The sequence below is a fragment of the Galleria mellonella genome, unplaced genomic scaffold (assembly GCF_026898425.1).
Source record: "Galleria mellonella isolate WM207_F2 unplaced genomic scaffold, CSIRO_AGI_GalMel_v1 utg133, whole genome shotgun sequence".
NCBI classification, from domain to species: Eukaryota; Metazoa; Arthropoda; class Insecta; order Lepidoptera; family Pyralidae; genus Galleria; species Galleria mellonella.
Window position 1 is genome coordinate 2,522,292 of NW_026441990.1, and position 26,436 is coordinate 2,548,727.

General features: G+C 32.7%; 2 protein-coding genes across 3 annotated transcripts in view; one reads left to right on the top strand and one right to left on the bottom strand.

The window, feature by feature from the left end:
- Positions 1–1,349: 1,349 nt before the first annotated feature.
- LOC113511118 (NADH dehydrogenase [ubiquinone] 1 beta subcomplex subunit 9) lies at positions 1,350–3,573 on the bottom strand. The gene is made up of 3 exons (XM_026894714.3): positions 3,411–3,573; positions 2,264–2,406; positions 1,350–1,592 (listed from the first exon to the last, which is right to left on the bottom strand). Exons 1-3 carry the CDS (start codon positions 3,509–3,511, stop codon positions 1,399–1,401), a joined length of 438 nt encoding a protein of 145 aa, XP_026750515.1. The 5' UTR covers positions 3,512–3,573; the 3' UTR covers positions 1,350–1,398.
- Positions 3,574–8,401: 4,828 nt separating this feature from the next.
- LOC113511080 (retinaldehyde-binding protein 1-like) overlaps positions 8,402–26,436 on the top strand; it is a 28,947-nt gene continuing 10,912 nt past the window's right edge. The window contains exon 1 of one of the 2 annotated variants that reach the window (XM_031912145.2): positions 8,402–8,629. The gene's annotated coding sequence lies outside the window, so the exon portion shown is untranslated. Of the gene's footprint in view, positions 8,630–25,287; positions 25,367–26,436 lie in introns of those variants that run through there. The other variant, XM_031912146.2, reaches the window with a different exon arrangement.

Consider the following 26,436-nt stretch of genomic DNA (forward strand, 5'->3'; position numbering starts at 1 on the left):
TAGAGAAAGGCGGAGATGATTGTTAGTAATGGTGCAGGTCGACCTCCTTGCGGCCCCTTTCTGGTAAAAACCTCTAGTAAGTTCTAGTGAATTCGCTACGATTCAACTGTACTGACTTCATTTTCACCTATCAGTTTTTACTTGCTGATACTTTGCGAGAGTGTACATATAGCTCAGACGTGGTTACTACTCGTATTTCATTATCCGTTAAAAAAAGAACTTCCGAAAACTAAGTTATTATGACTTTGCACCATGTAATTGTTATATACCATTACATCAACCCTGTCTACTGACCACTTCTGACCTTGCTCTCCTAGACAAGCAGGAAATTAATTTATTGATTAATAGATTTTCGTCAACATACGAATGAAAGAATAGGATGTCGAAACTTTTTGTCTTATTCTCTCAAGCACGCGACAGCGGTAACATATTAATTTATAGATTCGTTAGTTACTTGTCTAGGGTGCTTTATAGTCAGAGAGCGTTTTCGTCGAAGAAAATAAACCAATTATCAAATGTTAGTAGTCACACGCATATTAATAATAGCAAAATCAAACAATACTAAACAACTAACCAGTGATATGGACTTCCGCAAAATAACACCCAGTACAGTACGATAAAATATATACGACCAAATTGGGGATATAGTGAAGAGAGATAAGAGCATCCAAACATGGATATAAACCTTGTTAATAAAAATATTTATTTATTTAAGAAAGATACAGTTGCATAAGGTACAATTTACAATTTTTACAATTTATATTCAACGAGGAAATATCTGCATTACCATCAGTCCCCAAACTAGGCCAGACCTGTATCTTGGGGACTATGAGTGCGATTACTTATTTATTAGTACACTTTATTTACAAAAAAATAAATAAATAAATAAGGAAAACTATGTAAAAAGGTGAGTACGTGTGTGTGCGTGCGTGCTTTATAAAAATATAATAATTACTCAAAATAAAAACAGTGGGTGATTCAAGTATTAATCAGTGAGCTTATTGAAGACTTCAAAGAGAATGCATAAAAAGTATAAATGTTGAGGAAGCAGCGGCGGATGTACACATTTGCCGCCAGTAAGCTATCTAATTTTTGCCGCTACTACTGACCTCTATAATTCAATGCCCTAGGTCACAATCATATTAATTACAATTTTTTCATAATGAAATTGTAACTTCATGATTATAGAAAACATGTCTCAAAACTGCCGCTCTAGGCTTCCAGAGTATATTTTTTGCCTGCTAGTAAATCCACCACTACAGGGAACTATGTTAGAACAAAAGCAGGCAGGGATCTATGATCTCTATCTACCTTATATTTTTCCATTTAGCTTTAAATAAAACACTAAATAAAGTAACATAAATTTACTAATATTATACACTGCTATTTATTATACATTCAATGGTGATGGTCCTTCGGGTCGGGCTTGCCATATTCCTTCTCCCACAAAGCCAGAAATTCCTTCTTTCTTTGCTCACGTTTCTTGAAATATTCAGGGTATTGTGCCTTTTCTAATGGATGCCAGTAATCGAGAACCCAATCGGGAGGTGTGACCACACGCTCATGAGCTACACCACCGACGCTAGTGGCGACTGGAAAGGGAAAATCGCAATTAAGTAGATATTGGTGGTATGTGAGAGATAAGTATGAAAAATATGATTAAATATTGCAGTTTCTGTATAAAAGGTTAAGGCAGCGGGAAAACAATATGATCAGTCATATTATGTAATATATCCATATTATATAGTAGTATATCACTATATTACTCAGTGTTATGGAGGCATAAAAAACCAACAAATTTCAGGAATAACAATAAATGATGTCCATAATTCTTTATGGCAGTCTATGGGAGAGGCTTATGTCTAGCAGTGGATGAATAATGGCTGAAATGATGATAATAATTCTGTTTATATCAAGTGACAATTATGTACTACTTTCTACCAAATGCCCAGTTTGATCATTTACCCATAAAGATTTATTAGGATAATTATTTCTTTTTTTTTGTGGACTAATTTTTTTTTATAAACTAAAACTAAAATAAAAATATATTAGTCTTCATGAATGGCAATTTTTCATTCCCAATAGATTAGATGAAAATTTGATGATTCATGTTGTTACTGTTTTGGAAGTACACATGAACTAGCCTCACGAGTCAATGTAATTCATATGATAATGGTCATTATTGTATATCTTGTATAATTATGGCTTTCAAAACAAGTACTGAAATGGGTTAGTGTTAAGAACATGTTGTAAGTAAGCTTACATTTCTTAGGGATAGGATGCTGCTGCAAGAAAAGTTCCTCTTCTCCCTCCTTCAGTAGTTCTATAGCTTTACGTGTGTCTGTCACCTTGGCATTCTGGTCAAACCGTGCTCGCAAAAGCACAGCATGGTAACGGTATACATGGCTACAATTTGAAGAATTTAACAAATATCAAATAATAGACAAATTTGTTATATAGATTAATATTAGGTATATCTCTAGCTGTATAGAATTTTCTTTCAGTTTATACTCATTACCTCCTTTTCTATGTTACATAGAAAAACAATTTTACTTCAATATATTGAGAATTTATCTTAAACTGAAGTATTATTTAATCTCATTACATTTGGAATAAGTTCAAAATTAGAATGTTTTCGGTTTCTTGCAAAATTTTGTCTGGTTAGTAAAGAAATACTGGCTGTTAATTTTTAATTTTATGGTCTGTGTACTAAATTTAATTCAAATCTGATCAATTATTTAAATATTATTAAATAATAAATATTTACATTTTAGCATTTACTATATTAGTAAAACAGATTTATAATTTACTATATTACTAATAAAACCCTGTTTGAAATGTACAGATATAATTAGTAGTCTAAAATCATTATAAAGATGACACTGATGTGCCTACCAGAAGATTCTAAATAAATAAAGATATTGTGTAATATTATCTGTCTAATACTGAAATAAATATATGGAACATGTTTTACTACTAGTACTGTAATTCAATACAAATTACTTGTAGAAAATTTGTTGTTATCATACAATGTTAATAAGTAATCTATAACATCCATGTTATCAAATAATAAAAAGAATTAATATTATAAATGCATTTAATTAATTATATGCACTATAATTTGGATTGTTTAATTTTAAAATAACAGTACATTAATAAAACTAATGCAAAAGTACCTAAGTATATAAAAACACTGGAAATGAATATAAAACAATAAAAATAAATAACCTGAATGTTACATTCGAAGACTTTAATGATTTTATTATATGTATTTTCCAAAAATACAAATAATGTTGTCATTATCCGTAAGTTTATATAAAAAATTGGTTATGTTTTTCGTAAGCAAAATTACGTAACCCAGAAAACAAAAAAAATGCAAATAAGTAATAAGAATAAATTGTACACCATACCGTCTATCATAAAACGCTTCTAAATTGCGCAAAGCCCTCTTGTAAAGGCTACAAACTTTTTGTGAATGGGTTTTTATTCCCAGAAAAGGAACATTCGCCATTTTTGTTATTCTTTTATATTTTGATGTTCAATTGTGACAGATGTGACAACTTCCATAAGTTCCTTAATTTATGGTTCTGATGGCTTTCGCCAAAGTCACAATAAATGAAAAAAAAAAATATGGTTCCAAAGATGCGTATGAACCACAGACAACAACAAACATTGAAGTGTATATGAGACCATAGATTAAGGATAGTATTTAAATAGAACTGTAATTAAATTTCTGTGAATTATGTGACTAGCATTTTTAATACTATGATTAGTCGTTTATTAATACTCAAAGAATTTTGTTTTTGGTTATTAATGGCTCATATTTCTATCAGTACATAAAACGTATGGTATGAAATTGGCACAAATTCCTAACAATGTCGCCCATGGATTAAGGGTCTATTTTGTTTCTACGACATTTCCAGGTACAAGTTAGTAGGAAAAACTCAAAATTACCTATTCTTCTTTTTTTGAATTTTTAGTTCACGTATTTTTTATGTACTAATGTTCTGTAGTATACGTAGATTGTCTGTTTTACGTATCACTAATGATTTTGATTTCATATTGATCTTACGTTTGTGGCTGTATTTTGTGTATTATGTTTGTGGTGTGTTAGACAAAGACGTCATGTCTAAGTAACGATATGATCTAATTTTAGCTTCGGTTTTGTCGTACAAGTAAATCTGAAATGTAGTTTTTCTTTGTTTCTGTCTCACAAATTATAAACCAACTATTATGACTACTAGAATTTAACAATTTATTTTATTATCTACCTGCAATCTTTAAGTTCTTAATCTTTATATCAATGGATAGCATCAGCAAATTGTTGAATTGTTGAAACAGTTTCTTATTCCATCCATTAATTACGTCTAGTTGATCGGTTAATTAATTGACCGAAATACATTGTAGTCATCTCCATGTGTAATTGGTATGAAATTGAAATAAAAAATAAAAATTTCATGACGATTGGTTGAGTTTCAGTCAAAGTAGCTGAAGGCACAAATGACTATATTATTTTAAAATAAGTGTCTACCTATATACTATTGTACTTCGGATTATATTTATTTTTTTCTGTTTGTTACTATATTATCATAATATAATTATATTCAGATAACTGTACAGCTCATCTAATAATAAATAATTAGCGTAATCTATAAACTTCTGCAACATATGAAATGTCGTCCTTCATGAAACTTATTACTTATATGGTAGTCAAACCTTGGTTTTTTTTATTTCTAGGCCTGAGTACACGCGAGAGGAAATTCCTCTCAAATCGCGATATGTGTAACAATTTAAGTTCTTAGATATATAGAGATCATATATAAAATATAGGTATTGGTTTTTTTAGTTATCATAATTACGTACATACTTATAAATATATATATATATATATATATATATATATATATATATATATATATATATATATATATATATATATATATATATATATATATATATATATATATATATATATATATATTATATATATGCTTAGTAAATTCAATCTAAACCGTTACGTGCGGTATGCACTTTTAAAATCCAAAGACCGGTGGCGGAACTGTATAAATTACATAAAAATTAATAACACCGATTAATTTAATTTATTTAGTTTTTTTCATTGCTAACAATAAACCCTATCAGTTCGACCTCCTCGCAGTTTTCACTATCATCGTGGTTTTTTTTATGGGTGAAAATGGAATGGTAATCCCGTCTGCGATAACGGTATATGCTAGCGTGGCACCAGGGAGGTATGATAGGAGAAAATTAAAAGACTAGGTGGCCCATCTTTATGAATTCAACAGGAGTTAACCACGATGGTTTTCAGGAGGCACCGCGCAGAAGTCGACTTGATAGGATATATTGTTTGGGACTGGACTGGTGGACTACCAGTCCTATTGTTAATAATCTCTTCTCCTTCGTATCTATAGTTATTAATATCTTTAATTTTGCTTTTTGCATAAATGTTTAGGTAGATACCTACATGTACAAATTAGAGTAATTAAATGCATGCAAACCAAATGCATAAGCCTTGAACCGCGAGAGATTACACATCTGGTACAAGGTCGAATTAACTACTCTGTGGTCGATAAATAAAATACATTGCAACAACAACATATCTGACCTCCACTACCACTCATCCAATGCTTGGACTACGATGTAACCTTGTAATGTTGCGAAAACTGTTAAATCACACAGTTACGTGAATGGAGACGTGACATGTAAGTATTGACAAAGCCAAACATATTAATTAGTTGCAGTGGTAGAGAATTGGCAATAATGGGGATCCTAGTGCCTATTAGAGGTTTTGCCAGTAGTTGCCACGTTTGGCAGGCGAATTGGCAACCGCAGTTAGCTTTTGCTGATGTTTTAAGAGGGACGCTACTGCCCATCCCTCGCTCTCTCTTAGTCGCCTCTTACGCCCTGACTTCATTCTTACGGGAGGAGAAGAATTGTTAGAAATGGGGACGTTAATCCCCTTGATAGCAATATACCCTGTGAAGTCGACCTATACGCGGTTCCCCTTGCAAACTATCGTGATTAATGATTGCTTAATTTATCATAATGAGTTAACAAACCTGGTTTCATTCTCACCTATCACCACAATCCCTTCTCTCCCTACAGGCAGGTTAGCAGAGTACCAGTAAAGAATAATAAGTGAAATTGAAGTCTTGGTGGATAATAATGAAGTATAATCACTTACCATCAGGTGGGCCGTATGCTTGTTTGCCACCTCAGTGGTATAAAAAAAAATCCCGCCTGCTCGGGTGAAGAAGGGATTGTTGGTAATCAGGATTATCATCTGTATTGCTAGCAATATACCCTATCAGGTCGAGCTCCACACGGTTTTGCCTGGAAACCATCGTGATTGACTTATTGTTGAATTGGTCACGATGGGTCAACTTACCTGCTCTGGCACTCCGCCAGTATATACCAATAGCGCAGACAAGGTTATTACGACCATTCCATTATCGTCCCATTAATTTTTTTTTTTTTATACAACTTAGAATGGCAAACAAGCTGTAGGCCCACCTGATGGAAAGTGGTAACCGTCGCCTATAGACATGAGCAGTACCATGGACATAACAGAGTATACTGTTTCGTCCATGATACCCCCCATGCGTTGCCATTTCTGAGGACTCAGGTGTTATTCCTCTAAATAAATAAAAGCTAGGAGCTTATTATTATTTATTATAAATTTAAATTTAAACTTATATTATAAATAGGACAGGACAGTTGTTTGCAATGGATGAACTTAGAACTCATTTTACCAGAGAGAGACTTTGTACAAAAGTCGTTTGCATAGGTACCTCTGTCCCATTCGTGTTTCTACCGTGAAGCAGTTGTGTTTGCACTCGTTGATGTCTGTGTTTCGGTTTGAAGGGTGGGATATAACAGTGAATTTACAGGGTACAGAGGAATAACACCTGAGTGCTCAGGAATGGCAACGCATGGGGGGTATTATAAGCGAAACAGTACACTGTTATGTCCATGGTACTGTTTATGTCTATAAGTAATGACTACTACTTTCCATCAGGTATACTGTCAGCTTGTTTGTCATTCTAAGTTGCATAAAAAAACTCAATAAAATCGATTTTGAAAGTCGAGTTCGGTTTATCTCATTCTATTATGTATTAATAACTGGCATACATAGTGTTTCAAGTACATTCAACAGTCGTAATGTATTAATCCGCGAATTATGTAAGCAATACGTAACAATACATAACGTGTTGATGTTTTATTATGTCATTATATTACAAACAAGGTAATTAGAACTTTGGGTTTCGGTTTCGAGCAGTTTCGGTGCAAAGAATTTCGGTTTCGGTAAACATTTTGGCAAATATAACTGTACGAGTATATTTTTTTCAATGGGTGAAAATGGTATGGTAACCCCGCCTGTGCTAACGGGATACGCTGGCGGAGCACCAGTGAAAGGTGATAGATGAGAATGAAAACAGGCCAGTTAGCCCATCATGATGAATTCATCAGGAATTAACCATGATAGTTTCCAGGGGGAACCGCGAGGAGGTCGACCTGGTTGGGTATATTGCTAGTAATGGGATTCTCAGTCTTCATTACTAACAATCACTTCCCCCCCCCCCCCGTGACTGAGGTTTGACTGATTGAAATAAAAGCTATTTTACCGTCGTATTGGCAGTGAACTCATCTTTACACCCTTGAATCAAAATGGTCGCGTACAGTGCGGTTACAGAGAAGCTTCCTTCCGCGATTATTCAAGTTATGGAACAACTCTCCTGTCGAGTTTTCCTGTAGAGATTACAACACAGAGTTCTTCAACAAGGGCATAATAACGTTTATAAATGGTCGGCAACGCGCGCAACACTTTAGCGTAATCTACGGTATTAGTTTACCATCAGACGGATCGTATGCTTGTTTGCCACTCGTAATAGTATAAGAAAATAGTCCATTTACATTTTTCTCAATCCCAACTACTATAGGTAAATAAAATTTTATGATGATTGGTCTAGCCGAGACGTCAAGAGGTAATAAAAAAAAGTCACTTTCACATTTATAATATTAGTAAGAACAACACAGATAAATTACAAAATTGGTATTCAATATTAACTATACTAGATTAAAGTTATTAAGGAAACAATGTATCAGGTAAAACTACGCTTTTATTAGGGTCAAAGAAAGTTAGAAAAACGGACGCTGCGGATGGTCAATCATAACCGGTCGGTTAACCATTGCCAATACTTAGTTCTATCAAGATGAAACGACGATACTATTTAAAAAAAATACAATTTTCATTACAGGCTTTTTAAAATTGGAAGCAAGGTGTTTTATGATGTAGCTAATAAGTGTTGCATTTTGTATGTTTTACATGGAAAGTTTTCTATTAAAATAGCAGAATGTCGAACAAGGTATTGTGACAGCGGTTGCCTACTTTACAATTCCGCGGCAGTGTTATACCGACACTCGGTGCGGTGGGTCCGTAGCCATCGCCGAAATTATAGTTTTAAATTTTTTATGTATTAATTTTTTTTTTAATATTTTAAGTGGCAAGTTTTGTGATAAGAGAATTTTTGAGGTGAAAATTCTAACGGATTGTTTTGATAAATTTATTTTCTAACTGGAATTATTTTCTTTGCTGGAATTTTCTTTATCGGTAATTATATACATTTTTATTTTATTTTAATTTTTATATTAAAGTACATATTTTTTTAATAAAAAAATTATTATTATTTAACACTCTATTACTGATAACAATGGTCGACATATGTATTTTATTTTTAAATCTTTTAGATAAATTATTAAATACCTTCACATATTCAACATGCTTGCGTGTATGTTTTATGTATGTAATCATTAAAATATTACAATAAAATATTACTCTTACCTATTACTTACCAACAACGTGCCCATATTATTAATACATAATTATTTTAATTTACATATCAGTCAGTTTATACTGGGTTTTTATATAGTTTCTATAACTTTTACCGTCTAATTGAAATAATATAAACAAAAAAAAAAATGCTTTTTATAAAAAAATTAAAAATATAAAAACTTTATTTTTATATTTTTAAACATACTAGTCACTTAATTAGTTGCTAATTATTTAAGAATGTGACGATATTAGTTTCATTATATTCATTAGCAAATTCTTGTCAACTTTATTATTAAATCATTTAAAAATCGTTTATTTATGTATCGCTAACGATACGGAAAGGGAAAGTCACTCAGAAGAAAATGACCTTTTAATACGGCCTTGTTCAGGTAACTTGATCGACAAGTAAGAACTTACCAAATTTAATATTAACATTGCTTTAATTTACACATTGTACTTCCTCGTTTTGTAAATATGGTTACAGAGTAATTAATAGTCAGTTAATAAGAGACAAAGGTGAATGATGGAAAGTGATAATTTTTTCTTAAAGACATTTAAACGCTTTTATTTATAAAAACGCCAAATTTCTCATAATACTATTTTTAATGAACTACAAAAGAGGTTGAAAGAGATTCTCATTTCGGTGGTATTTTTTTATTTTTGTTATCTCATAACTTCGCCATCGAAACCGATTTGGAAAAAAAATCTCTCTAAAAGAATATACTTACAGATTCGTCCTATAGAAATTTTATCAAAATCGGTATAGTAATTTTTAAGTAAAAAAATAACTAATTTTGTCACGGTTGAAGTCGATTTTTTTGTAGAATACAATTTACAGCTATTGAACTGTTTTGTCTCTGTATTTTGAGCTAAATTCTTAGTTTGAAAGAAAGTGACTTAGTTTTTTAAAAAAAGAGCGTTAGATTAGGTACACTGTGACACTCATGATAATCCTTACGCGTCAGTATTTCTAAAGACTAAAGTGCCATGCCTTAATATACTGTAATTTCAAAGCCAATCTCACCTTTTTAATTAAATTTTGTTTCGATTACATAATACGAGCTGTGTCACACGACTTCGCACATGTGACTTAAGATACAAACTATCCGTGAACAAAATGTTAATCAAATTCATTAAGTAACTTTTGCGTGAAAGAGCATCAAACATCACTCCATATGTTCTTAAAAACATTTGCGTTTATAATAGTGTGGTAATAGGATTATTATAACACAAATACACTGTTTGTGTATGTTTATTTTATTTGTATTCTATTTCCCTTGTATACCTCTTTTTCTTGCATTATTCCTGAATTAGATTACGCGCTAATTATTATCTCTCTCACTGCACTCAATGGTATGGCAATCCCGCCTGCGCTAACGGGTTACGCTGGCGGAGCACCAGTGAAGGGTAATATATGAGAAATGAAAATAGGCCAGTTAGCCTATCATGATGAATTCATCAGGAATTAACCATGATAGTTTCCAGGGAGAACCGCGTGGAGGTCGACCTGGTTGGGTATATTGCTAGCAATGGGATTCTCAGTCTCCATTACTAACAATCCCTTTCTCCCCCCCACTGCACTGGGGTGGCTGGAAGATATCTTTTTTTAGAGGTCAATCCACCCTTGCTAACAACTTGTTAAGTAATTGCTGTATCTTTTTTCACTTATGTATATATATATATATATATATTTTTATACAACTTAAAATAGCAAACAAGCTGACGGCCCACCTGATGGAAAGTGGTAACCGTCGCCTATAGACATGTACCATGGACATAGTATACTGTTTCGCCCATGATACCCCCCATGCGTTGCCATTTAAGTATATGTTATTCCTTTGTACCCAGTAAATTATATATATATATATATATAAATATATATTCGTTAAGAAAACTAAATGTTTCTCCAAGTACTTGTGGACTTAGGTGATCTAGATGTTCATTGTCTTGTTATAAAATACTGTTATGTAGAAGCATCTAGCTATCTATCTTATCTTTACTAACAAGTATAAATTTAAAAGTACTCGCACCTCAATTAATGTGTTTGCTCGTTTTTAACGGTTTAACGGCGGAACCGATTTTATTCTCACACTGTTTACTCAGGAGCCAAGGTAATTTCTGTTTCCATTAATATCTTAGTTTCTGTGTAAATGGTATGTGTAAATTATAACTTAATCCGCACGATCGGGATATTTTCACCGACTGGGCAAAAAAGTAACTGGACTAAAATGTACTTCTTCAGCCCATATATTATAGTATGTATACACCAAATTTCATAGTGATTGTTTAAACAGTTAAGGGGCTATGAGGGAATTAACAAATAAACAAACCGGCTCACTTTTACATTTATAATATTAGTTGTAGTAAAGGTATTAATGCCCTTTTCCATTAAAGTTCCAGATATATACATGTCGTTTTTTTTTTATGTATATAATTGTTTATCTTTTCTGCTTTTCCATCAACAATTGTCAACTACATAACCTACGAAATAAATTTAGAAAAAAACCTGTTATTGGCCATACTACTTTGTTATAAAATGTTTGTTGATTTTATTTGTAAACCGCTGTTGGTTTTTTTTTTTTAAATAAATAAATGGAATAGTAACTTCGCTTGCGTTATTGGTTCGCGCTAGTAGGATACTAGTTTTTTAACGAGTAAAGATGAAATGGTTATAGTTTCCAGGGAGAACCGCGTGGAGGTCGACCTGATAAGGTATATTGCTAGCAGTGGGGGGTGTTCAATCTCATTACTAACAATCCCATTCCTCCCAGTAGGATACTAGTGAAGGATGACAGGTGAAGATGAAGTTAGGTTAGTTGGCTCCTAGTGACTGAACCAATACTTTTCCAAGACGATTTCTAAGTGAGAGCATGTGGATGTCTATCTGATGAATATATTTCTACTTAACAAGTAGAAATCATATTTTACATATACATATATAATGATATATGTAGCCCGCTCGCCGTGTAGACTCGGCATAGAATGGGCTACCCCTTTCTTTCCCAGGGGTGTCGTAAGAGGCGACTAAGGGAAGTTAATGGTCAAGGGACGGGTAGCAGTGTTCCTCTTTAAATATCATCAAGGGCTAACTGCGGTTGTCAACCCAACTGCCAAGCATGGCAACTACTGGTAAACCTCCCCTCCCCATACCAAAAGATGCCTATGTTCAGCAGTGGATAGTTAACCGCTGATATGATGATGTAATCTGCTGGAGAGGCGGATGATTTCGCATGGTTACAACGTAAGCAGTGTTGAGGTATCAATGTCGTATTTAGGTACCAGATAGAGAACCGGTCGGGAAAATATTTAGATCACTATTATTACTGGAGCAATAAAAAAAATCAACGTTTAATTTAAATATTAATGTTTCTTATTTTCTGCCTTCACTCCGTTATAGGCATGTGAACATAGATTTATTTATTTAAATAACTTTATTGGTCACAAATTAATATGGTACAAAATGCGGGCTTAATGCTACTAGCATTTGATATTATATTAGAGGCCGACAGATTCAAATATGAGTTTTTTTTTAATAACTTTTTGCCTGCTACTTCCTACGTATGGATTTCAGAAGTGGGAAAATTAATAAAATAGGCCAAATCTAGATGGAGTATTAAGATAAAATATAAACCAGATTATAAGTTATATCTTCGGAAAAATAATTGTGTAAACCGCATCCAATTTTTAGTCGCCATTTTTGCGTAATGTTGGAACAAACATACATACAAACTGACAGGCAATCATACAACATTTTTTAAAAATATTTTTTTAGCATCTATTACGTCTTAATAAGAATTAAAACTCTTAATTTTCGTTATTTAATATTATACAGATATCGTCTGGTTAGAATATTATTTTATTAGTAAGGTAACTAATTAAACTGTTTATTTCTTACGTTGTACTAACTGGATTTGACCTAAGCTTTACGATATAATGAATACCAAAGAAACGAAAGCACTAGGCTGTCAGAGTTATTAAAGTGAAAGACGTGTTTACTTTCGACAATACTGTGACTTTGTATGTAGTTTGTGTACGTGTGAAACGTTGAGTACATTTCAATACAAAAAATAATGAGAGCGGCAACGAAGAAGTAGATTGGAGCCGACAAATTCTTAGAACTTTAAGACACAAGCTGTTTGATTTTGCATTGCACAAAAAAGTAGTTGAAAAATACACTTTAACCGTAATATAAAAGACCAATAAATACTCTATCATAAACTATATCTTTTGATGAACATACTATGCAACATATATACAAATCATCATCATCATCAGCAGTACCATGGACTTAATAGAGTATAATACTATTTTATTCATGATACTCCCCATGCGTTGTCAATCCTGAGGACTGAAATGTTATTCCTCTATACCTTGTAAATTCACTACCATATCCCACCCTTCAAACCGAAACATAGCCATGCAAACACAACTGCTTCATGGTAGAAACACGAATGGGACGGAGGTGCCCAAGCAAACGAATTTTGTACAAAGTCTGGTAAATATGCAGAGATATAAGATACTCGATAATTGATAACTTTCTTTTTATTAAATTAAATTGCTATAAAATATCTATGTATGAATAAAATAGCCTTATATTTATTAATAAAAATCAGTTTACTGTAATAATTATTAATTACAAGAAGAATACTTATACATTACGAAAAGCGAGTTGTCGTTTTTTTTTAAATACGTTAAACCGTTGGTGTCAACAAGTTTCTGGAGAATAGTTTATATATATGTTCTTTATTGCACTAAAACATACAGTGATAACAAGAAGTTAATAACAATGTATTTATTTACATGTCATTTATATTTATGTATATGTCAATAGTATAGCATATAAGACAAGTTGACTCTCTTCTATAATATGCGTCGTAAAAAATACCACTCAGATTTCTTGTCAACCCGACTTCCGCAATATATGAAGACGCAATTAGGTACATTTGCCATGAACTTTGCTATATTGCTGTAAAAAAATTTCCGGTGTTAATAATTAATTATATACAATAATAATATGTAATAAAGAATTTAGTTAATTTTAAACTTTCGTGTTGTCTACACATATTTTGAATACGCACGCATTAAGTCCCGATTGTGTATTTAAAATATGAATAAAGTATTTTTTAGCAATTTCAAAAAGAAAGTTATTTAATTCACTTATATATATATATTTAACTAGCGATTCGCCTCGATTTCGCGCGGATAGATGGAATAATCGAAAATAATATATAGCTTATACTCATTGTAAAAATGTTTATAATCGGTTACGTAGTTTTTGAGTTAATTCGTTACAAATGAACAATCGTTCCTCTTTATATAATAATTGTAAAGAATAAGTACAATGCAAAGTATGGGGTTCTTCAAAAAGGATATATTAAGGTTTCTTCAGGCTTGACAACGTGTACGTGACACCCCTAGTGTTGCAGGCGCCCATAGGCTACAGTGATCGTTACCATCAAGCGGGCTGTACTGTATGCTTGTTTGCCACCTTTGTGGTATAAAAAAATATAATCTACCATCTATTTTTTTAATTACTGTACATATTATATATACTGTACATATGTCAGCTTGTTTGCCATTCTAAGTTGTATAAAAAAAAACATATATTTTGTTTCTATAAATAAAAATCTCGCCGTGTAGTCCTGGCATAGAATGGATCACTCCTTCCTTTCCCGTGAGTCTCGTAAGAGGCGCCTTAGGAAAATTAATGGTAGAAGGAGGGGTTGCAGCATCCCTTTTAAAACATCACCGGAGCCTAACTGCGGTTGCCAACCTACCTGCCAAGCGTGACAACTACTGGCGAAACCTCACTTATGGAAGAGGCCTATGTTCAGCAGTGGACAGTTAACAGCAGATATGATCAAACAAAAATCTGATTGCACTGCGATATTGTCTAGATGTTCATGCTTATTTGGGTCAGCAGCTTAGCATGGACAGTATACGTCGTTCACAATATGGACGAGGTAGTTACATAACCGTATTGTGGTATATCCATAGGTTAATGGTTTATGGTGACACATGTGGTTCCTATTTGGAATGCCAAGGGCAAATAAATTAGTAATAATCATATTAATATTAATATTATGAAGAAAAAAAAAACTAAAAATTAAAACCTCGTTTTAGTGTCACGTAAAATTGATTTTATGAATATAAAAGAAACTGATAGTTTACATAATAAACTTAAGTGGTGAACTATTAATGTTAATAAGTTGAATATAATACAGACTACAGCATAGGGTTCTTCAAATGGGGGTAAAGAGGTTTCTTCAGGGTCGGCAACGCGCGCGTAATACCTCTGGTATTGCAGGCGTTCATAGGCTACGGTAACTGCTTACCATCAGGTGGGCCGTATGCTTGTTTGCCACCTCAGTGGTATAAAAAAAAGTATATAAATAATTTAAAATTTTGTCCTACAAATATCCAAAAAAAAAAAACACCAATATCAACTGTGGTCAAATTTGTTAATATGATTTTATAAACTAAACTATTAAACCGATTTCAATCAAATTTTTATGAGACAAATGTGAAAGTATATCCTTTCAGATATAAAAATATTTTTTTAAATCCGTTTATAAATTTCGGAGTTATTAGGTGACAAACATAAAAAAAATACAACCGAATTGGGAACCTCTTTTTTTGAAGTATGTTAAAAAATGTTACCTTAATGGCACATAAAAAGATAAATAAATTAAAAGGTTCATAGAATAAGTTAACGTTGGTTCAATGTGAACCTAAGAGTTTATTTAAAAATCGAATCTTTATTTGCTAATGTAAAAACCGGATATGGAGTTATAGATAGCTATATAAATACTCTACAGCAAATTTTAGCTAGTAATGTGACGTAAAGAATGATTGTCACTTCGTAGCGTGTTCGTATATTGATTATTGCTATTAGTACAAATCAGTACTAATAGTAATTATCAAGTAGTATATTAGGTAAATACCTAATATACTATTTATACTATTATCTACATATACTACTTACTATAAAAGTAATTTCACTTTTATAGTAAGTAAGGCGTAAAGCGTCACCGTCTTTATGTTTATAAAGCACTTATTGATGAATGAATTAGACTTTACACCGTAAAAAAATAGATACTAACTAATATGATAACAATACTGTAGTAAACTCAATGGATTGAAAATTATTGAATTTATTTTAGAATTGTAATACAATTATATAATATAAACAACACCTACATTTTGCTTCGCAAAAAAATTTATGAACGAATGAATGAATATTTGCATTATACAAAAATCTATGATAACCAAATATAAAAGCGAGTTGTTTCATAGAAATATCATTAAATATGTTTAACATTATTTTAAATTTGCTTTGTAACAAGCAGTTATTAAAACGTTTTTGTGTTGCTTGTTGTACATCTTCATTTATTATAAACTAGCAACCCGCCCCGGCTTCGCACGGGTGCAATGCTGATGCTAAATATACCTACCTACTACAGAATGTCCTTATAAACAACGTTTACAGCTTTTTTGTCATCAGATAATAGATATATGATAAAGGGCTATAGGGCGAAGTGCGGCCTTCGACGCGCTGTTTATAGGCATGCGCCGCCAGCCGGGCCGGCACCGCCGCACTGCTATGTCCCTACTTTTTTAATCTGTAATATCTTCGGAAATATTTATTATAATTACATGTTGTAAAGGGCCCTATCCATCTATATTAAATGAACAATGTATTTAAGATACTTAATTGGATAAAAATTAATGCTGTATTGCTTAAAATCACTTCGTAAATAAGAATTTTTTTTTTCGAAAAATGTAAAGGATAAAAAATAGTTATTATGGGTTATCCTTAAGAAATAGACCAATACCAACGCGGACTTTTTGTTGTTGTTTTTTTAAGGTGTACAATACTGTAGTACATTATTTTGATTTATCTTGTGGGGTTCAGCCAGCGTTTGCAATGTAAACGCAAAAACATGTGTTTATTTACGACATCACATTAGATAGCTCTAAATTTGTCAGTGTTTCTCTATAATATTATGCATGTATTATACATATAAACCTTCCTCTTGAATTACTCTATCTATTAACAAAAACACGTCAAAATTCGTTGCATACTTTAAAAGATTTAAGCATATATAGGGACAGACAAACAATGAGAGCGACTTTGTTTTGTACTATGTAGTGATTATGACAATGTAATTTGTGTACAATAATTTTTTTTTAATTTAAACAGTTATTTCCTTCGCAAAGAAAAACTGCAGTTTCAATAGTTACACAGTAAATTATATTGATTGCAAAAAAATACCCAAATTAGTTCAGAACTAGTGATGTAATCGTGTAACGCGGCTATAAAAAAAATATTTGACGAACAAATTGCTTAGAACTGAACTAGAATCAAGCAATGTTTTAGTGAACTATTTCATCATACTCCTATTTTGATAATATTGGTTTAGTTAATGTGATATAAATTACTATTATATAACTTGACCACGAAGTAGGTTACTTATCCAACATGCAATTTATAAAGAAAGAGAAAAAACGGAATAATCAGACTTGTGGCTAGGTGAGACATAAAAAATGTATTGTAAGTACGTAAGTAGTCACGACATTGCAAAAAACTTGCGAAAATTTGAGAAGAGAAAGTTCACCACTGAAAGTTGGCTTTTTTATTTTTGGCGGGACCTTCTGTCTGGGTGAAAGTTTAATTTTGTTTTCAAATTATCGAGATGGCTTCCTATACCTATATACATAGGTATGAAATAATACTAAGTTGTATAAGATTTGTAATATTTTAATTCTTTCTTCTTTCTTTTCTTGAAACGTTTCGATTAGCACTACCAATTTATTTTAGCTGTGTTCGGGACTTCATTGGCGTGATCAGGATTAAAAATCTATGTCCTTTTTCATACCAAATCTTATATATAGTTTATCAAATTTCACTATGATTGAGAACCTTAGTAGCTGAACCAATTGTTATGAATTTTGGTCTGTATAAGTAAATACTCATAAGTATTTCTCAAATGAGAATGATATAATTTTATATTCATTTTTCATCAATGAATGGTCACGCTTATGAAGTTGTAGGTAAAAACTAGTAATATATAATTAATATATATGAACAATTAACTATATTATCTTACTAATATAATCTGCAAAATATGTAATAATCTTAAGTAGTGACAAAATAGAATTAAAAGTTTCATCGCTCCTTTTCAACATATTAGGAGTGACAAGGGGAACAAAGTAGTCAAGTGTACCCAAATACGTAATATTAAAAAAAAAAAATTGACACATTCAATTCCAATACAGTTACTATAATGTAATCGCAGAATCGCATTTCCTTGCAGTTGCATAGAATATATTCAAAATTAAGAGTAACATATTATGAATTATAAATGTGAAAGTATGTTCACTTTAACAACTAAACCAATCATCATAAAATTTGGTATGCGTGTAGTAGATATTTAGTGTGAAGAAGAATTAACAACTTTTATTCCGGTCACGCGATTCATATCGCGGAGCTAGTAAAGAATGAAAAAAAAAAAAAAATTGCATGTTAAAATGTTAGAAAACGATCTATCAAGCGGCCGTAGTCGGTCTGTCGGTCACTCGTACACGTTGGTTTACGTAACTTTCCAGTTAGTATGGTATGGTCGTTTCGTAAATCCCTTAAGGGGTATATTACACAGTAAAATGATTTTCCTAGAACATACTCGTAATGTAATGTAATCTATGGTTGTGCCATAATATTATTACCTACTTTATCTATGCTTTTGTCTCTGTATATTCATTATCTAGTTTTTCATAACACAAGATATTCCAGTTTGAGGACCAGGTAAAATTAATGTAATTATGTAACTTGTTATTAGTTACAAAATGTGTACAGAGGAATGGTAAATAATATGACGGCTCATGTGGCGAAATATAGACTATATTCAATAATTTAGTCGAGAGTCTGTAATTCTATGTTTTAACTTTTGTTCTATAATATGTAACTCTGTTATGTAATTATTTGGTCCTGTGGAAACTTTGTGTATTTTTTTTTAAAAGGTAAAGGTTTTAGAAGCCGTGTGTGTCCCGGTGTAGAATTGGCCATCCCTTCTTTTCCCGTGGGTGTCGTAAGAGGCGATTAAGGAAAGGCAAGAGATAGGCAGTAGCGTTCCTCTTAAAACATCTCTAAAAACCTAACTGTGGTTGTCTGCTCGCCTGCCAAACGTAGCAACTACTGGCAAAACTCCCCTTATGGAGAAGGCTTGTTCGGCAGTGGAGAGTTAACGGCTGAAATAATATTACAGGTCTTAGAGTGAATAAAAATTTCTCCGTGTGTTAATTATCCGTACGTTCATGGGTTACTGTTTATGTCCATTGCCCATATAAACCTACCTAAGTTACTCTTTAAATTAACCTATAAGAACTTTTTCTCTAGGACATTTTCCCATTTCACTTATGTAGAGCGCTGGGGTCATTGACGTATTTAAGGTTATTTTACAAGAGAGAAAAGATACGTATGTACTTTCACGTATGTGTTTGCGAAGCTTTGTTCGCATCTTGCAGTGGGTAGCAACCAATTTTGGTGTGGGCAAGGTTCTCCCTTTCCCTCTCTAGATACTATTATGGATAAGGCGAACGAAATTTTTAGTAAACGACTAAATTATCAAAGGATCTTATTTATGTAAAATGATAGGAATGTGGAAGAAGAATAAATAACATTACCTATTTATTATTATATAATATGGGTTATATGTTACACTATGGCGAACATCGTATTTGACAATGAAACCACCTATTATCACCTACTTTTAATTATGCTAAGAAGAATAACTGAATATTTAGGTAGGTATTTTTAAGATATATGAATACGAGGTAATTATTTAAGTACACAGTTAATTACAGTTTATAACTGGCATTGCTTGTTGAACGAATTTCGACAAAATGTGTATTATAATAACTACTGCTAATTAAACAATTATTAATACAAGTTACAGATATTTTACATAATCAACCAAGTTTAATTGTAGAAATATTAATCGTATTAAAGTTACATGTTAGCTATTAGTTTCTTTTTTATACAACTTAGAATAGTTAACAAGCTGACGGTCCACCTGATGGAAAGTGGTAACCGTCGCCTATATACATGAGCAGTATCATGGACATAACAGAGTATACTGTTTCGCCCATGATACCCCCCATACGTTGCCATTCCTGAGTCAGGTGTTATTCCTCTGTACCCAGTAAATTCACGCCATTAGTTAGTTATTATTATATTAGTTGCTGCGTGATCCCGACATAGAATAGTCCACCCATTTTATGCAACACATCTTAAGTATTTGCAAAAAGACCATTTACACGCCTATGTAGTGGTAAATATTGCTGAACAATTGTAATTAATTTTAAGTTCTGTTACTGGCAATTACCAACATTTTAGATATAAATTCATTCCCCTTCCTTTTCGTAAGAGCCAACTAAGGAAACTTATTGGTCGAGGGGTAGGCAGTAGCGTCTCTCTTAAAACATCACCAAAACCTAACTGTGCTTGCCAATTCTTCTGCAAACTATTGGTAAAACATCCCAACAGGGGGAGATCTACTTAAAGATATTCGTATCTTGAACCTTGTTCCTTGAACAGTAAGAGAACTCTTCAAGGATTGGTAGTAAGAATTAGCAGAATTGTCAGTTGATTTCACTTATACAGTTTATAAGGTCCAAACAAATAACACAATATATATATATTAGATTTTGGATCAGTGGATAGTTAACGGTTGAAATAATAATATAATAAATAGCCGTCCAATATTTTAGTTGCATGTCAGTTAAAAAATATCTAGCTAGGTAATCTATTCGATCATAACAGGAAAAAAATATGTCGTCTTTCTTTCATTAGATAGTATATTATAGTTCACTTTCTAATAATGTTACATTGAAGTATAGGAAATATTTCATAAATCTATATATTCACGCCTACTGCATTTACAAGCGGTTATATCGTGCAGCGCTGGAGACCGCTGCAAGGCGGTGAGTCACCACATGTCCTCATTCTGCTCTGTTGGCTACTGGTGTGGCGAAGACTTTCACTGCATGCCTGGAAATGCTAAGACCAATCTGCTTATAATGTAATTTTAATCGCTGCTTGATTGTAAGTGACTTCCAAAAAAAGACGGCTGTCAATCCGTCTGTAGTTTTTTCTTTTGTGGCTATGTTACGCGATTATGTCGCCAGTTCTGAATACGGTCTTTTTTTAATGTTTTAGTAATGCTTTTAAATTTTGTAATTATATGGATTGACTCCCGTATTGGTCTTATATTAGTTTCATCATATTTAAAGCCGTTGTTATTTTGTTTTTCTTTTTTGTGTAAAATGTACCTACTCGTACTTATATGTGTTACCTACGCCTGTAATGGACCGATTTTAATTATTATTTCTAATATAATAATAATAAAAAACAGCCAAAATCCATTCGAGTAGTTAAGTATATTTTCTCGGGCTGATTCCTGAAAAAGGCACACTCCGTACTCTCAGATATGAGTATGTCTTCGCGCATAAAAAGCAAAGTCGTTCGCATCCTGGGGTAAGTACCCCTTTTCTCCCCTTAAACACGCTTATACTAAGATCATAATTATTTTAGAGGTCTAAAGGTTCGATTTTAGGATCCCGTATTCGTGAGTCAAGCATTTCACCACATTATTGTATTCCCGGTTTCATCGAATGAGCTGTGTTTTTATGGTGACTCAAACAATACCAAGGAACTTACTACCACAAATAATAAATATATATCACTGGTTTCCTAGTAGGTAGGTACATAATCGAACATACAATTTGATTATAGGTAGTGTAATTAACTCTCTATATGGATGAATGGTTTATGCACGAACAAAAGGACGGACATGTGACAAATCGATTCTCTATAGAAAACCGTATATCCTTTTAAGTTTTGATACATTAGTAGTACTTAAAGCATTTGTTTATTGCTCCATTAATATTGTTTACTAGCTAATTACGGAGGCCACATATAGTGAATGCATTTTTATATGCACAAGCAACAGCTTTGTTGACATGAATTAGAATAAAAAGTAAAAGTAACTTAATTTATAGCCTACTTTAATAGTATTAATGAAAATGTAAGGAGTAATTATTTAATTTTAATTAATTCATTCATAAGACAGACTACTGTCAATTAAATAATTGATTTAATGTTTCGATTTGTTATTGATTTCCTTTAGAGGGAGATTCTTTGACGATTTTAGCGAATCTGTTACATTTTAATGAAGTTCGATATACAAAGTATCCTATTTTAAGTTAGGGTCTAACCTATCACACGTGTACTAAATTTTAATCAAATTCATTCAGTTGTTTTGCTTGAACGGGTAACAAAGATCTATCCCTAAAAACTTATGCGTTCATAACAGTACAGTAGAATCTCGATTATCCGAACATCGATTATATGAATATTCGATTATCCGGACTTATTTCTCACGGATCTGATTACCGATTTAGAAATGGTATTATATATTAATTGGTTATATATTAAATAGGTATTATATAATCCATTATTTTTATAGCTCGTAATTTTTTTATTACGTATTGTCTTAATGACGTATGTAAAATCCTTTACATAATAAAAAAAAAAATATTTAAATTTAATTATTGTTTGATTTGATTTTGAAATCGATTATCTGGATTTTCGATTATATAGAATATTCCTGGTTTTATTTAACTCGGATAATCGAGATTTTACTGTACATACTCGTAAGTAAAATATGATTAGTATGACTAGAATATTAACCATAAGAAGGTAATAAAATTGGTATTTTCATAATTTTACATTTTAACAGTATTTGAAGTATTGCGTTCTTATTAGAAAATGAGTTTCTTGGCAAAAATATCTTATAGCATTTTTGAAAAAAGAAAGGCTTACTTTGTACAAAAGTCAATTGCTTAGGTACCTCTGTCTCATTCATGTTTCTACCGTGAAGCAGTTGTGTTTGCATGGCTGTGTTTCGGTTTGAAGGATGGGATATGGCGTAAATTTACAGGGTACAGAGGAATAACACCTGAGTCCTCAGGAATGGCAACGCATGGGGGGTATCATGGGCGGAACAGTATACTCTGTTATGTCCATGTTACAGCTCATGTTTATAGGCGACAGTTACTACTTTCTATCAGGTGGGCCGTCAGCTTGTTTGCTACTCTAAGTTGTATAAAAAAATCCACACTATCGAAGATGTAAATCCGTTATATTTATAAAACTTTATATCTACACGCAATCGAAATTCAGAACATGCAACTGACTGAGTATATCTACATATACTTATAAGTATGTCGTATCGGCACGCGGAAGTCATCGAAATGAGGTGGCTGCAAAAACTGGAGAAAGAGCAATGATGCGTTGTGCGTCTCGAAAAGGTTCCGTCCTACGACAGAAATAACAATGGCAGATTCTTATTTATTCTTATAGCTATTCGATGTTATACAATACATTTCTTAGTTTGTAATACTTATCCGCGACTTCATTACAAAGAATTGAGGCTTTTCTAAATGTATCCTAGATACTTCTTTTAGGGGAGGGTCGTTAATAGATTATCATTGTATGGCATTAATTAAAATAAGTATAGTTAAAGACATAGTTTCAAAATAAAATAAAGTTAGTACGGGTTACGGAACTAATACGGAAATAAACTTCAGTAAAAAAATTTGCTAAATAACTGTTATTTGCAACAAAGCGAAAGGTCGAGTGTATTGTTATATTTTAATAAAATATTGATTTATAATCTTTAATTATGGACCTAAGGAATCCAAAACGGGTACGTCCAGTTTGGATTGTCCCACGGGACAGTCGTAATTCGGCAATAACGGGCCAGGTGCATCGACCGCGGTCGACTTACGCTTCTTTTTTCCCCGACTTGCCTTTGTATGTTTTGGGATTATTTTTAACGTGAATCAGGAAGTAATTACGATTTTCAACCGAATACAAAGGACTTTATTTTTGTTTGTGTATTTCATACGCGTTATTTTCTGATCAAATTTTGTTGTAAATCTAAACCATTATTGATGATTTTTCAATAAATCTAATAAAAAAAAAAATGAAAGTGAAACAGTAACCTGTGTCTTCTAGTTTACGCCATTGAGGTATTAATGACAGATGATAGATGCGAATAAAATCATCCACTTCGTTATTACTTTTACGATAAATAATAAAACTCTGGGTCAGGATTTTGAATTTAAATTTGGGTTACATCATGTGATGATGAAATAGTAACCCCACCTGTGCTATTGGCATACGTTTGGTAGGACACCAGTGAGGGATGATAGGTGAGGATGAAAGCAGATCAGTTAGCCCACCATGATGAATTCGACAAGAATTAACCATGATGGTTTCCAGGGGGAACCGCGTGGAGGTCGACATGCGAGGGTATATTGCTAGCAACAGGGCAGTTATACCACATTATTAACAATCCCTTTCCCCCCATTTACTATATTAGTAAGAATAGATCTTAATAGATTTTCCATCGGTGTATAGGTAGCGTACCAGGCATCCCGAAAAAGGATAAAATAAACGGGATAAATTTGTTTGTTAATTATAGGATTGTGGACATTATAAAAAAAAAAAACATTTACAGTAACATGTTGGTAGACATATTCATTAGTTGCCCCGTGCTCACCCTGGAATTGTATGATGCCCACTCCAGGATCTAGAGTGATGCTTCCAACTATGGGTCTAAGAGGACACATACGCCTTTGTTAAAGGGCCGTCCCTTCCTTTCCCGTGGGTGTATTAAGAGGAGATTAAGGGAGGCTGAGGACGGACAGCAACGTCCCTCTTAAAACATCCCCAAAGCCTAACTGCGGTTGCCATTCCGCCTGTCAAGCATGGCAACTACTGGCAAAACCCACTAAAGAGATTTAAGTTTAGCAGTGGACTGTTAAAGGCTAATATGGGGGAAGGGGGAAGGGATTGTTAGTAATAGGAAGTATCAGACTTATTGTAAGCAATATATCCCGATAGGTCGACCTCCATGTGGTCCCCCCTGGAAACCCTCGTGCTTAATTCCAGGTGTATTTATCACGGTGGGCTATCTGACCTGATCTTTTATTTTCACTTATCATTCCTCACTGGTGCCCCGCCAGTGTATACCGATAGCGCAGGCGGGGTAACCATTCCATTGTTATCCATTAAAAAAATTATATATAAATAAACAAAAAAATATAACCGAATTGAGTACCTCTTTCTTTTTGAAGTCGGTTAAAAATATTGTGTTAAATTGAAATGTAATACGGGCCATAACCGTTTTCAAAGGAATGTTAAATTAAACAATAAAAATTTATCATCACATATTAGAACTGTGTGATATTTACATGTTATATCCCATATAAAACACCTTTATGGAGTGCATGGTCATTGTATCACTAAGGGCCTATGTCGCAATATTTCGGGAGCTAACGGTCAGGACCGGGTGCATCGACCGGCCGCGCCAGTCCCAACTGGCCGTCGGGTACCGTGTGACGTGCCCGCAACAACGGTGTTTACCCGAATATCGAAATTGGAAATGTGTAAGTGACAACAATGCTAGCTATCGGTGTTTTTACCCTATGATTGATGTATTGGTGAATTTAACAGCAGTTTTACGCTAGTCCGTTGACTCGTTCAAATGGGTTTATTTATGAGATTGTTAACGTGACTAATACGACATTTACTAGATACTTAAAGACACAGGTTGCAACTTTATTTTGTGTGTACTTAAATTAAAATACAATGATCGATAAATTAATTTTTAATTACACAAATGACGTCGTTGCAAACATATATGAAATACGGCTGAATAAGACAGCTGTCGTCAAAGATTTTACATCTTTGGGTATCGTGAACCTTTGTCTGTGTTTGTACCTTTCTGTGCCATCTGAACACTCAAACAGATGAGCCGATTTTAATGTGTTTTTTTTTATTTGAAGCCTTAGTTTAATAGTAATGATTTTTAGATAATGTCGATGAAAATATGAAGAGTACGTTTGTATTTCTTTTAATTTTTTATGGCAATTCAAATACGGAATACTGTTTGTTGTTATATTTATGTTTTTGACTTTATTTGTAGACATACCGAGTTAATTTAAGTAGGTATTAGTAATTGGTTAACAAATCAGCGAGAATATTACATATTCAATGGAATTCACGTTACTACGTTTTCTCTACATTTCCGCGGCATTTTCCTAAAGACGTATGTAATTGGACTAAGCGCGCGAATGCTCAACTTTCGATATTTTCAATGCAATTCACCACTTTTTAATTTTTTTTTTTTGTTTGATTATAATAAAAAATATTTTCGATCGAATTCAAACAGATTCATATTTAATTTGTCTGTATTTATTCTTTGTATACAAAATAATTTTGCCAATAATGAACGATTATACTAAAATCGTTGCAGAATTATTTTTGCAATTCAGAGAGTTTATTCCCGTATTGGTTCTGTAATAATAATAATTAGTAGACATTTCTTCTTCTTCCTACTCTGATTCCAATTATTATACGGGTATGGCGTAATAATTTTTTATCCATATTACAAAAAGATTTGGCTTAGTTTTACGATCAGTCACCTGCCTGACGTCCACCCTCTTTGGGAATGCAT